The sequence below is a fragment of the Salvelinus fontinalis genome, chromosome 13 (genome assembly GCF_029448725.1).
Source record: "Salvelinus fontinalis isolate EN_2023a chromosome 13, ASM2944872v1, whole genome shotgun sequence".
Taxonomy (NCBI): Eukaryota; Metazoa; Chordata; class Actinopteri; order Salmoniformes; family Salmonidae; genus Salvelinus; species Salvelinus fontinalis.
This window is the reverse complement of record NC_074677.1, coordinates 7670887-7684434: the sequence shown is the minus strand read 5'-3', so window position 1 is coordinate 7684434 and position 13548 is coordinate 7670887. Positions and strand designations below refer to the sequence as shown.

General features: G+C 45.5%; 1 protein-coding gene and 3 non-coding genes across 4 annotated transcripts; all 4 read right to left on the bottom strand.

Annotated features, from left to right (window-relative positions):
• Positions 1 to 4889: 4889 nt before the first annotated feature.
• LOC129868016 (general transcription factor II-I repeat domain-containing protein 2-like) lies at positions 4890 to 10108 on the bottom strand. The gene is made up of 6 exons (XM_055941584.1): positions 9766 to 10108; positions 9139 to 9220; positions 8808 to 8850; positions 7474 to 8584; positions 5593 to 5610; positions 4890 to 5355 (listed from the first exon to the last, which is right to left on the bottom strand). The coding sequence occupies exons 4-6, from the start codon at positions 8285 to 8287 to the stop codon at positions 5186 to 5188; spliced, it is 1002 nt and encodes a 333-aa protein (XP_055797559.1). The 5' UTR covers positions 8288 to 8584; positions 8808 to 8850; positions 9139 to 9220; positions 9766 to 10108; the 3' UTR covers positions 4890 to 5185.
• Positions 5439 to 5513, bottom strand: LOC129869150 (small nucleolar RNA SNORD65). The gene has a single exon (XR_008761870.1). It is a non-coding gene; the product is annotated as a small nucleolar RNA SNORD65 (small nucleolar RNA).
• On the bottom strand, positions 5714 to 5785 carry LOC129869153 (small nucleolar RNA SNORD65). Its single transcript, XR_008761872.1, has one exon. It is a non-coding gene; the product is annotated as a small nucleolar RNA SNORD65 (small nucleolar RNA).
• On the bottom strand, positions 8668 to 8742 carry LOC129869152 (small nucleolar RNA SNORD65). Its single transcript, XR_008761871.1, has one exon. It is a non-coding gene; the product is annotated as a small nucleolar RNA SNORD65 (small nucleolar RNA).
• Positions 10109 to 13548: the final 3440 nt, after the last annotated feature.

Sequence of the window (13548 nt, the reverse complement as noted above, 5' to 3'; positions counted from 1 at the left end):
CAATTCGCAATACGTTTGCCAATCGGTAATGCAGCCAGACATGTTAGCTGTTTCTTTTGCCTCATCCCTCTTAACCATACAATGTTTTTGAATTCCTCATCAATCTGTTGTTGAATGTATTGTAATGTTTTTACATTTGTACAACTTCCTTAATTAATATTGCTGGACGCCAGGAAGAGTAGCTGCTGCCTTGGCAGGAACTAATGGAGATCCATAATAAATACAAATACAGGGATTTAACAGTTTTTACATTTTCTTAATGGGTGCATGCTACCTAGTAACAGGAATATGCAATTTCATAAATATGTTAAGTGCAGTGTCTGGTTGCTATTCATTACACACCACAGACCAGCAACTATTCTTTACATCAACAACATAGGAATCACTACAAAAGTTCTTGAATGACCTCTTATACACCATATTAGGCCCAGTCTTTGGAACTTTAGTTTTCCTAGATGAACTACAGGTAATTTGGAAAGTTTTCAGACCCCTTGACTTTTTCCACATTTATGACAGTTAAATAAGTATTCAGACCCTTTACTCAGTACTTTGTTGAAACACCTTAGGCTGCAATTACAGCCTCGAGTCTTCCTGGGTATGAGGCTACTGCAACAGTACAGCTTTAGACAGTCCCCTCGCCTCGAACCGGGCACAAACCAGGGACCTTCTGCACACATCAACAACGGTCACCCACGAAGCATCGTTACCCATCACTCCACAAAGGCCGCGGCCCTTGCAGAGCAAGGGGAACCACTACTTCAAGGTCTCAGAGCAAGTGACGTCACCGATTGAAAGGCTATTAGCGAGCACCACCGCTAACTAGCTAGCCATTTCACATCCGTTACACTACAAGCTTGGCGCACCTGTATTTGGCAAGTTTCTCCCATTATTTTCTGCAGATCTTCTCAAGCTCTGTCAGGCTGGATGGGGAGCGTCGCTGCACAGCTATTTTCAGGTCTCTCCAGAGATGTTCGATGGGGTTCGAGTCCAGGCTCTGGCTGGGCCACTCAAGGACATTGAGACTTGTCCCAAAGCCACTCCTGCTTTGTCTTGGCTGTGTGCTTAGGGTCGTTGTCCTGTTGGAAGGTGAACCCTCTCCCTAGTCTGAGGTCCTGGGTGCTCTGGAGCAGGTTTTCATCAAAGATCTCTGTACTTTGCTTCGTTCATCTTTCCATCTATCCTGACTAGTCTCCCAATCCCTGACGCTGAAAAATATCCCCACAGCATGATGCTGCCAACACCATTCTTCACCGTTGGGATGGTGCCACCTTTTCTCCAGATGTGATGCTTGGCATTGAGGCCAAAGAGGTCAATCTTGGTTTCATCAGACCAGAGAATCTTGTTTCTGCCCCTTTAACCATAAAGGCCTGATTGGTGGAGTGCTGCAGAGATGGTTGTCCTTCTGGAAGATTCTCCCATCCCCACAGTGGAACTCTAGAGCTCGATCAATGACCATCTGGTTCTTGGTAACCTCCCTGACCAATGCCCTTCTCCCCTGATTGCTCAGTTTTGCTGGTCGGCCAGCTCTAAGAAGAGTCTTGGTGGTTCCAAACGTCTTCCATTTAAGAATGGAGGCCATTGTGTTCTAGTGGACCTTCAATGCTGCAGCCATTTTTTGGGTACCCTCCCCCAGATACGTGCCTCGACACAATCCTGTCTTGGAGCTTTACGGACAATTCCTTCGACCTCATAGTTTGGTGTTTGCTCTGACACGCACTGTCAACTGTGGGACCTTATATAGACAGGTGTGTCCCTTTCCAAATCATGTCCAATCAATTGAATTTACCACAGGTGGACTCCAAGTTGGTGGACTCCAAGAAACATCTCAATAATTATCAATCAATTTCGAGTCTCATGGCAAAGGGTCTGAATACTTAAAACCTCTTAAGTATCGGGCCCTTTTCAGTTTTTGCCTAAAATGACATACCCAAATCTAACTGCCTGTAGCTCAGGACCTGAAGCAAGGATATGCATATTCTTGATATCATTTGAAAGGAAACACTTTGACGTTTGTGGAAATGTGACATTAATGTAGGAGAATAACACATTACATCTGGTAAAAGGTAACAAAACAAACGGTTCTCTTTTTTTTGTGTCTTTGAAATGCAAGAGAAAGGCCATTATCTGATTTAGGACTCTAGGCACAATTTAGATTTTGGCCACTAGATGGCAGCAGTGTGTGTGCAACGCTTTAGACTGATCCAATGAACCATTGCATTCCTGTTCAATATGTATCAGATCTGCCCAAATGTGCCTAATTGGTCAATATATATATATTTTCAAGTACATAACTGTGCACTCTCCTCAAACAATAGCATGGTATGTTTTCACTGTAATAGCTACTGTAAATTGGACAGTGCAGTTAGACTAACAAGAATTTAAGCTTTCTGTCCATATAAGACATGTCTACGTCCTGGGAAATGTTCTTGTTCCTTACGTCTTGCTAATCACATTAGCGCACGTTAGCTCAACCGTTCCGTGGGTGGGACACCGATCCTGAAGAGATCCTTAAGAGAATCCAATTTCAGAAGTGCCGAGCCCTCCTGATGTTTGACCCTACATGGACTACGGCAGCGTCAGCTCCCGATAGCTGTCGCAGAACGGTCAGAAGTAGGCTTTTTTATGTGTACTCATGCTACAAGATAGCACAGGATTTTTGCCCCAGGAACCAAGATGTTGATTACCATAGACCTGCCAATGACAACAGCTGGTTCTTTCGCCTTGAGTGGTTTCACAAACCCCTTGAGGACCGAAGGGCGATGGCGCCCGATGGACCCGAATTAGCTTTAGTATCCATTGTGGACGATGAATGACCAGAGTCTTTGCCCCCAGGGAATAAGGCACCGGAACCTCTTGATCTAGGGCGGAGAAGCCATTTCTAGACCCCTTTGGGAAGGGATCCCTGCAGAGTTCCCGGCCAGTCGGCTGTGGACACGGCAGGCAACACTTCCACCAGGTCAGAGCAACATCCGGCTACTGGGGTAGAACCGAAAAAAAGTATGCGGACATGGATTCCACAGTAGCTTGTGTAGGTTCGCTACGAGTAGCCACTTCTCCGCTGTAGTCCTCTGCAAAGGAGTATGAGCTCCATGAAGCCTTTGTGCTTCATACCAGGACTCTCCAACCTTGTAGCTGGAAAGCTACCGTCCTGTAGGATTTTGAGCCAACCTTAATCTAGAGCACCCAATTCTAATAATTAGCTGGTTGATCAACTGAATCATTGTCAGATAAAACTGGGGTTGGAACGAAAACCTACAGGACAGTAGCTCTCCAGGAACTGCACTGGAGAACCATGCACTAAACCAACAAAATTAGACAAGGGTTTGCACAATGCAGTCAAATATAGATCCTCATAATAATTAGTGGCCTGTAGGCCAAGTCCTCCCTGGGAGATAAATAATTATTGGCCTGTAGGCCAAATCCTCCCTGGGAGATAAATAATTAGTGGCCTGTAGGCCAAATCCTCCCTGGGAGATAAATAATTAGTGGCCTGTAGGCCAAATCCTCCCTGGGAGATAAATAATTAGTGGCCTGTAGGCCAAATCCTCCCTGGGAGATAAATAATTAGTGGCCTGTAGGCCAAATCCTCCCTGGGAGATAAATAATTAGTGGCCTGTAGGCCAAATCCTCCCTGGGAGATAAATAATTAGTGGCCTGTAGGCCAAGTCCTCCCTGGGAGATAAATAATTAGTGGCCTGTAGGCTAAATCCTCCCTGGGAGATAAATAATTAGTGGCCTGTAGGCCAAATCCTCCCTGGGAGATAAATAATTAGTGGCCTGTAGGCCAAGTCCTCCCTGGGAGATAAATAATTAGTGGCCTGTAGGCCAAGTCCTCCCTGGGAGATAAATAATTAGTGGCCTGTAGGCCAAATCCTCCCTGGGAGATAAATAATTAGTGGCCTGTAGGCCAAATCCTCCCTGGGAGATAAATAATTAGTGGCCTGTAGGCCAAGTCCTCCCTGGGAGATAAATAATTAGTGGCCTGTAGGCCAAGTCCTCCCTGGGAGATAAATAGTGGCATGTAGGCCAAATCCTCCCTGGGAGATAAATAATTAGTGGCCTGTAGGCCAAGTCCTCCCTGGGAGATAAATTCCATAGCGTAAGAGGGGAACAGCCATCAACAGGAAGAAAAAAGGAATTGTGTGGTAGCTCTTACAGGACTGGCCATCTTTCCTAAACCATAGGACAATAAAAACAAAAAGACTAGCTTCCCTTTATATTACCATATAGTGATGCAACACTATCCCCACAGGAAGCAGCCCCAGTCTGTATGACACTTCAATATATTGTCTGACTGTCCTGGACCATAGAAAACATAACGAAGTCCAATGTTATGCAATAGTGCTCCTTTTACCCAATTGAGGGGTGTCCTCATTGTCTTATGGAGGGAAGCATCATAGCCAAAGGCTTAGTTACGTTTGTGCTTGATAGCATACCTGAATATAGAGCCAATCCCAGAGCTGTCAGCTCATCCCCTTGTCTGCTGGGCTTGATGTTTTTCCTTTAAGAAGTCTTGAGCCTCCTTGAAAGTGTAAAACGTTTAAGGTCAAGATGAATTTTGGCAGGTTTAGCTGGAATCTCACATCATTGAAGGTCGCCGTTTCTGCAGCTCTGCACTGAGCTGTGTAGATGCTGATCCTCTTCCATGCATAGGTCGGATCCCCTCATTTTGTTGCGAGGTGAACAATTTGCCATTTGACTTCAAAACGGTCGATTTGTACAATTCTATACCAGGGCCATGCAATGTTTATCAGCGGCATGGGAAACACACCCTTCTGACATAACTCCTGCACTCATGTTGCTGATCAAGTCATTGCTTACCTGACATCCATATAAGTCAAAGGATTATTTCACATTCATGCACAAGTTAACTGCAGATAAACAAAGACCCGGGTTAAAACCTATTTATTGAAGTTCAAAGAATGAGACTGTCTCTTCTATAATCACAGACAAAAAACACCATTACTCAGCGAAACCTCAAAATAAACGAAGCAGAACACACAGAGAAAGGAAAATGCACACTGCTGCTCATGCTCCCAGGTGATATTTATTACAACAATGTTTTTTACCCAACCCATTAGAGGAGTCTATGCAATAAGGAATGATTAACAGTATATGGCTTTAGAGAAATCACTAAAATGATCAGCACAATACAGTTTATTATCCATAGTTTTTACTATATAATTTAAAGCCAGGGCTGCTGTAGAAATTGCACCCTGGGGATAGTAGAATGGATATGTAAAATCATTGTTGTTGATCTTAACACTGGCCTCCAGTGGTAGTTCTGTGTCAAGTTACCAGAGCAAGAAAGGAAGCGCTGACCATCTTGGAAACTCCGGCCACGTGGAAGAGAATCTGAAAATGTTTGAGTATTGTAAGAGTTAATTCCCATTTTATCACATTGAACGCCGGTCAAGTCAATAACTGCCACTTGATGTGTTCAGAAAACCGAATATCACCACTAAACAATCTGACGGTAATTCCAGCTATTTTCAGTTTAGTATTCATCATTACCACACCAGGACACGTAAAGAAACTCATACAGCTTAGATATAGAATAGGGTTTCATAGATTGTGAAAGTGACTACTCACCTGAAGGATAGATGAGAGCTGAGAATCAGCAAGGGGCAATCAGACAGACGAGGAAGATGGAAAATAAATAATAATTAGTTGAAAGAAACCTAGAGCTGTCAAATTAAAACATGCTCACATGTTTCAGAAACACAAATGTCACCACAATACAATCTGCAGGTAATTCCAGCTATTTTCAGTTTAGTATTCACAATAGCATAAACACAGGCAAGTATTCCTTTCTTCCAGCTGACCAAGCTAGGGCAGCTTGAGCCCAGAGTGAATGTCCTTACCTCAGTCTACATGTCCAGTTCAGGGAGACCTTATAGCAGGGGTGTCAAAGTCAAATGGACGGAGGGCCAAATAAAAAATTTAGCTACAAGCCGAGGGCCGGACTGTTCGAATGTTCATTGAAATTTTTTTAAATGACGCATATAGTCTAGTGAACCTAATTGAACCTACTGAAAACCTAACAAATATATTCCAATATGATCAGATAAAAGCAATATTTTCTTATGGCTCTGTCAGTAATCTTTAATTTTCAACAGACACAAAAGACAAATTTCCTTTATATAAAAATCCCCATAACATGAACATTAAATGAAAGAAACCGGTATTCAAGGCACCATCAGTAGCCTATATTTTCTATTTTAGCAAAAGTGGGCTAAATTTACTTCAAAGAAAAAAACAATAGCAATTTTCTATCATCCACTCAACTGAAATATTTTTAAAATATAATTGGATTGAAATACAATAAAATAAAGTGCAAAAATCTATTAATCAAAAACAACACTTTGTTTAAGGAGAAGTAACATGCAGTGAAAACAAATATTAAACTTTAACTTTTAAACTTGAACTGAGTAAAAACTCTAAATATGTGATTGCACAGTAATGTTCACTTGTTTGAGGTTGAGGGTGATACTTGGTGGTGTCCCATCTTTTCCACAAGTTCATCAATGTTCGGGGTAAGGCTCTGAGCTGAGGAAATCCTCAGAATTGAGTGGAGGTGTTCAGCAGTAAGTCGACTTCTGTGTGATGTTTTGTTCAGGTTCATCAAAGAAAACAGTTGTTCACACAGGTATGTGCTGCCAAACATAGACAACGTTTGAGCAGCCTGGATGCGCAGCTGGGGCATTGTGTCGGGGAGGAAACGGGCGAACTCCGCAGCACCCACTGCCGCATATTTTGCCCTCAGTGCATCATTGCATTGGAGGTCAATCAACTCCATTTGGAGGTTTGGTGGTGAGCTTTCCACGTCAACAGCAAATGGGTTACCGAGCAGTTCCAACCTGCTTTTTTGTGCTTCAAAGTCAGCAAATCGGCGTCGAAAGTCAGCGGCAAGCATACCTATTTTATCAGCCAACTGTGCGCTCGGGAACGCACTGGTAGAGAGCTTCTCTTTCATGGTCTGGCAGCTGGGAAAGTGGCTCAAATTTTCTTTCCGCATCTGCGTCTCCCACAGAGTCAGTTTGGTTTTAAATGCCTTCACTGTACTGTACATATCAGAGATGACATGATCCCGACCCTGCAGCTGCAAGTTCATTGCATTCAGATGACTCGTAATGTCACACAGAAAAGCCATTTCACACAGAAACATTTCGTCTCTGAGTTGTGTTGTGTCTTTCCCTTTGCTGTCCAAGAACAGACAAATCTCCTCACGAAGCTCGAAACATCTTTGAAGCACCTTTCCCTGGCTTAGCCATCGCACCTCTGTGTGATAAGGCAAATCACCATGCTCCGTTTCTAACTCCGTCAGAAATGCCTTGAACTGGCGGTGATTCAAACCTTTGGCTCTGATAAAGTTAACTGTGCGCGTGATGATGCTCATTACATGCTCCATTTTCAAGGCTTTACCGCACAACGCTTCCTGGTGTATGATACAATGATAAGCTGTCAGCTCACCTGTCGCGTTTTCCTCTTGCATCTTTTCCCGTATCTTCGCCACCAGTCCGCTCCTGTGTCCACACATCGCAGGTGCTCCGTCGGTTGTCAAACCCACGAGTTTTTCCCAAGGCAGCTCCATCTCATTTACACATCTTGACACCTCTTCATACAAATCATGCCCCGTAGTTGTGCCATGCATAGGACGTAAAGCCAAAAACTCCTCTGTCACGCTTAGGCTGGAGTCCACTCCGCGGATGAAAATTGACAACTGGGCAATGTCAGAAATGTCGGTGGTCTCATCCACAGCCAAGGAATATGCAATGAAATCTTTTCCCTTTTTCACAAGCTGCTCTTTTAGATTGATGGACAACTGGTCTACTCTCTCGGCAATGGTGTTTCTGCTCAGACTCACATTTAAAAAGAGTTGCCTTTTTTCTGGGCAAACTTCGTCACAAACTTTAATCATGCAGTTTTTGATGAAATCCCCCTCCGTAAATGGCCGGGCTGATTTAGCGATCTCTTCTGCCAAAATAAAACTGGCCTTGACAGCAGCCTGGCCTTGTGATTTGGCTTTTTGAACAGAGCCTGTCGAGATTTGAGGCCTCGGTTTTAATTCCTCTGCCTTTTGTAGCCTTTGTTCCATGTCCATATTCTTGTTTTTGTCCGCGTGTTTCGTTTCATAATGTCGTCTCAGATTATACTCTTTCAGTACCGCCACACTTTCTCCACACAGAAGACACACAGGTTTTCCAGCTACCTCCGTGAACATATACTCCGACTCCCACCTTGTTTGAAACCCCCGGTTCTCAGTGTCCACCTTCCTTTTTGCCATTTTTGATGGGTATCTGAAAGTTAATTTTACTGTGATGCTGACGACTGCTGTGCCAATAAATATTGAAATGAAGCAGCCTACTGCTCGGTGCGTCACCGTTGCATTGTGGGAAATGTAGTATTGGTGCGTGTAAAAGATCTGCGGGCTGCCGGCTTGCTGCGGTCTGCGGGCCGGTTCTAATAATAAATCAAGATCATCCCAGGGGCCGTAAAAAACCTTCTCGCGGGCCGGATGTGGCCCGCGGGCCTTGACTCTGACATATGTGCCTTATAGGGATGTTATTCAAAGGGACACCACCTGAAAAGTAGAGAATCTAAGATTACAATATGTGAAAAATGTACTAATGTTATATAGGCAAGTTCCAAGTCACTGCCAGTCATGTTCAGAAAACCGAATATCACCACTTTACAATCTGACGGTAATTCCAGCTATTTTCAGTTTAGTATTCATCACAACGAGACTAGACAGAGAAGACAAATGTCAAAGTGAAGTCTAGGTGAAGTGGGTGTGGTAGTCTTACCTTGAGTCTCCTAGTCATCAACTCATTGGGAGCGGTGTCACTCCTGTTCAAAACAATCACAGGGGGGTTATGAGCATCTATATGAAAGCAATTATCTCCTAAACATGGCTGAAGTTTTCGTAACACAGCTGTTGCTCAGAAGTCGTTAATCATCAGTTGTTGCATCAAACTCTTCCTATTTAAGCTTTCATCATCGACAGCTGCTGTGGCCATGGTGCCTATTCAAAATCATTGATCAGAAGACACCAAATCATTTAAATTATAAACAAATGTGTCATTGAATGCCCAACTAGACATTACTAGTCAGGCCTCAATAGCCCGTTGAATTTACCAGCCATGTGCAGTCAATGGTGTATGCTCCAGTTCACTCCTTCTGGACCTGGCCAGTGTGGCGTGGTCTCCCGAATCTAGAACTGATGTACAATTTGGTTAATGCATGAGGACTAACAGGACTTGCATTTCAAAACTCTGTGGGCTAGCTAGTTTAGCCAACTAAACGATTTAAGATGGAGTTGAACTGCGACTATGGACGGACTGGTGCTCCGACGTCACAAAAATGACGTTAACAAAAAACGACTGACTTCAGCGCCCAAAGAACAGGCCGCAATTAAACATGTTGCTGTAATTTCGGGATATTCTTTGGGTGTTGAAATCAGTAGTTGACTTCCATTTTATGTGACGTAGGAACGCCAGTTCGACTACACTAGTCGCCCCTCAGCTCAATCATATAGCTTGGAGTTGAATTTAATCGGCTACAGTTACCTATGCTAATTTCCATTGTGTAAACTGGTTTTCCGTGTTCGTGGATCAGATGGATAGTAAGCAAACTAACAGATGGCTAACAGTTAAGGAATCTTCGTCTTACTAGAAGATCACATCGACAAATTGTCAAAAATCGACCACGTTAGTTACGCATGATCAATTAATTCAGTAACATCCACGCCAAACATAGACTTACCCCGGCATGGTTTACGTATCTCCAGTTCCCCACGTGCATGGTTCTGCAAGGCCCAACCCTCCACAACTACCAATCTAGCTACTTGGAGCTAACGTTAATGACCAGTTCAGGAGCATTGCAAGACTCAAGTGGCAGCAGTGTACCAATAACTAACGTTAAACACTAATGAAGCATTTCTAAGATATAACTTCGACATTGAGAAAGACGTCTCCAGGTCGATCACACGACTAATCGAATGAGCGAGCATGTGGCTGGCCAGTCCATTGCGCTATATAAACTCTCTTGGTGCATTCAAGAGAACTGGGGACTCGGGAAAAACGAGCGCGGAATGGGGGAAAAAAATCTCAGGATCGTGACGTCAGTGACCTTCATGTCAGAGAAATTGGAGTTCTTGGATGACAACTGGGAACTCGGAAGAAACGAGGTCAAATCACGACGTAGAAAGAGTGACTTGGAATTCCGAGTTAGATGACCATTCAAAATGATTTTTCCCAGTCCGAGCTCATATTATCCAGAGTTCCCAGTTGTTTTGAAAGCGGCATGACGCCCGAATTTACGACTAGTAATTCCAAATTGGATGACCGTTCAAAACAAACTTTTCCAGTCAGAGATCGTTTTTATTATTTCCCAATTGTTTTGAACGCACTGAAGTCGGAGGTTGGAGATTCCCGAGTTCCAAGCTAGGTTGAAGTTCCAAGTTGTCGAGAACGCACCATTGGTCTCCGGGCATTATATTGAGAGGGTCATGACACGTTCACGTACTAATCGAAACTCGGAAATTTCTGACTTGGAAATTCGTTGAAGAAACATGAGCTCTGAGTTTCCCACTTGAAAGTACCAGAATCGACTAATAGTAAGCTCCTCTAGTCTGTAGGTGAGGAAGGTAGGAGTCTGTAGACTGGGGAGGAAGGTAGGGAGTCTGTAGGCTGGGGAGGAAGGTAGGGAGTCTGTAGGCTGGGGAGGAAGGTTGGGAGTCTGTAGGCTGGGGAGGAAGGTAGGGAGTCTGTAGGCTGGGGAGGAAGGTAGAGAGTCTGTAGGCTGGGGAGGAAGGTAGGACTCTGTAGGCTGGGGAGGAAGGTAGGGAGTCTGTAGGCTGGGGAGGAAGGTAGGGAGTCTGTAGGCTGGGGAGGAAGGTAGGGAGTCTGTAGGCTGGGGAGGAAGGTAGGGAGTCTGTAGGCTGGGGAGGAAGGTAGGGAGTCTGTAGGGTGGGGAGGAAGGTAGGGAGTCTGTAGGGTGGGGAGGAAGGTAGGGAGTCTGTAGGCTGGGGAGGAAGGTAGGACTCTGTAGGCTGGGGAGGAAGGTAGGGAGTCTGTAGGCTGGGGAGGAAGGTAGGGAGTCTGTAGGGTGGGGAGGAAGGTAGGGAGTCTGTAGGGTGGGGAGGAAGGTAGGGAGTCTGTAGGGTGGGGAGGAAGGTAGGGAGTCTGTAGGGTGGGGAGGAAGGTAGGGAGTCTGTAGGGTGGGGAGGAAGGTAGAGAGTCTGTAGGCTGGGGAGGAAGGTAGAGAGTCTGTAGGCTGGGGAGGAAGGTAGGGAGTCTGTAGGCTGGGGAGGAAGGTAGGGAGTCTGTAGGCTGGGGAGGAAGGTAGGGAGTCTGTAGGCTGGGGAGGAAGGTAGGGAGTCTGTAGGCTGGGGAGGAAGGTAGGGAGTCTGTAGGCTGGGGAGGAAGGTAGGGAGTCTGTAGGGTGGGGAGGAAGGTAGGGAGTCTGTAGGGTGGGGAGGAAGGTAGGGAGTCTGTAGGCTGGGGAGGAAGGTAGGGAGTCTGTAGGGTGGGGAGGAAGGTAGGGAGTCTGTAGGGTGGGGAGGAAGGTAGGGAGTCTGTAGGCTGGGGAGGAAGGTAGGACTCTGTAGGCTGGGGAGGAAGGTAGGGAGTCTGTAGGGTGGGGAGGAAGGTAGGGAGTCTGTAGGGTGGGGAGGAAGGTAGGGAGTCTGTAGGGTGGGGAGGAAGGTAGGGAGTCTGTAGGCTGGGGAGGAAGGTAGGGAGTCTGTAGGGTGGGGAGGAAGGTAGGGAGTCTGTAGGCTGGGGAGGAAGATAGGGAGTCTGTAGGCTGGGGAGGAAGGTAGGGAGTCTGTAGGCTGGGGAGTCTGTAGGGTGGGGAGGAAGGTAGGGAGTCTGTAGGCTGGGGAGGAAGGTAGGGGGTGTGATGAGAATAGTGTGAAGTACAGACCCTCATTTCCTGAGTACAAACCAAGTGGAGTTACTTTTACTTACTCTCTTGAGAACCGTAAGGATCTCGAGGTGGAGTCAGCCGGTAGTAATGATTGCTCTGAAGTTGAGCCTGACCAAGATGAGGTCGGCCTTACCTGTGGCAACTTCCTAGCTTTGCCCCGATGAACAAACCAGAAATGATTATGGACCGTTAGGAGTGAGATTTTTGCAGAAAGTGGATCCATGTTTATTTGGCCGACACATATGTTGTGTGAAGCTGGGTGAAGAACAAACTGGGAACTGTTACATTTGTCAAAGTCTCGGGGAAATGGAAATGTGTTGATTTTCTTTTGTGCATCGTCCGTCCAGAGGCAGCAGGTGCTCCACATCATGTGTTCCTGTGTCGTGCTCCGCTCTCCGGAGCAGGGCGTCGCTCAAAATAATGATCAGTGGGGTGGCGTTGAGATCATAAGATGAGAAAGAATATTACTGGTGTTTGTGATGCCCAGCATTTCGTGAGATGCAGAATCTGTGGAAATGGTGAGATGGATGATACCCTGTCTGTCTTGTTGAGCTTTGATATGGAGTTTCTACCTGCTAGTCTTTAACCGGGCAAGTCAGTTAAGAACAAATTCTGATTTACAATGACAGCCTACCCCGGCCAAACCCTAATCTGGACGATTTTGGGCCAATTGTTCGCCACCCTACGGGACTCCCAATCACAGCCGGTTGGGATACAGCCTGGAATTGAACCAGGGTCTGTAGTGATGCTTACTAGCACTAATATGCAGTGCCTTAGACTGCTGCGCCACTCTCCGAATTGCCCTGTTCGAGAGAGAGAGACAAGTTGAGATTTCCAGAGTTTGAGTGGGGAAGAAGGTTTCATATGCTGAAGCAGTAAGGACAGTAGAGGATAGCCAAAGGGTGAGGGATTCAACCGGTGAGTAGGCCTGGAGAGAGAGAGCCAGAAGGGATGAGTTTTAATAAGGTTGGATTTCTTGCGTTTATAGCCATGGTGATCAACTGCACTGCACTGATGGAGCAGAAAGCACAGAAGATAGATGAGGTAGTTGCAGCAGCAGAGAAACATTTGGGTGAGAGATTTTAGTGCAGATGATCTACAGGTAGTTTTGAGAGAAGGGGTTCCATCCTCCCAGGCCGACGGCCTGGTGTAGGATCATTTAGGCCCAAAGTAGTGGGATGGGGTGGTTGTTTTTTGGGGGGAGGGGGATAGTGTATAGCACAGGAGGTTGGTGACACCTTAATTGGGGAGAATGTGTTTGTGGTAATGACTGGAATGGAATTAGTGTAATGGTTACGAATACATCAAACATGGTTTCCAGATGTTTGATCCCATTCCATTTGCTCCGTTCCGCCCATTATTATGAGCCGTTCTCCCCTCAGCAGCCTCCTGTTGTGTATAGGTGAAGGTTTAGATGGTGGTGCAATTCAAATGTTTCCCCTTTTCTTGTGACTAAAATGTGCAATCCACACTCCGACCTGCGAAAGGCAGAAATACACAACACAGCACCTCGTCTGCCGGAAATTCACACCAAAAAGAAAAATCTCTTAGCAAATAACTTAAATTCATTTTTACTCGGATATTCTGAGTTTCCGGTAGGACATGAACGCGGCATGA

Excerpts from the sequence above, each read along its gene's own strand:
- LOC129868016 (XM_055941584.1), bottom strand. The coding sequence starts at position 8,287 with ATGGCAAAAAGGAAGGTGGACACTGAGAACCGGGGGTTTCAAACAAGG.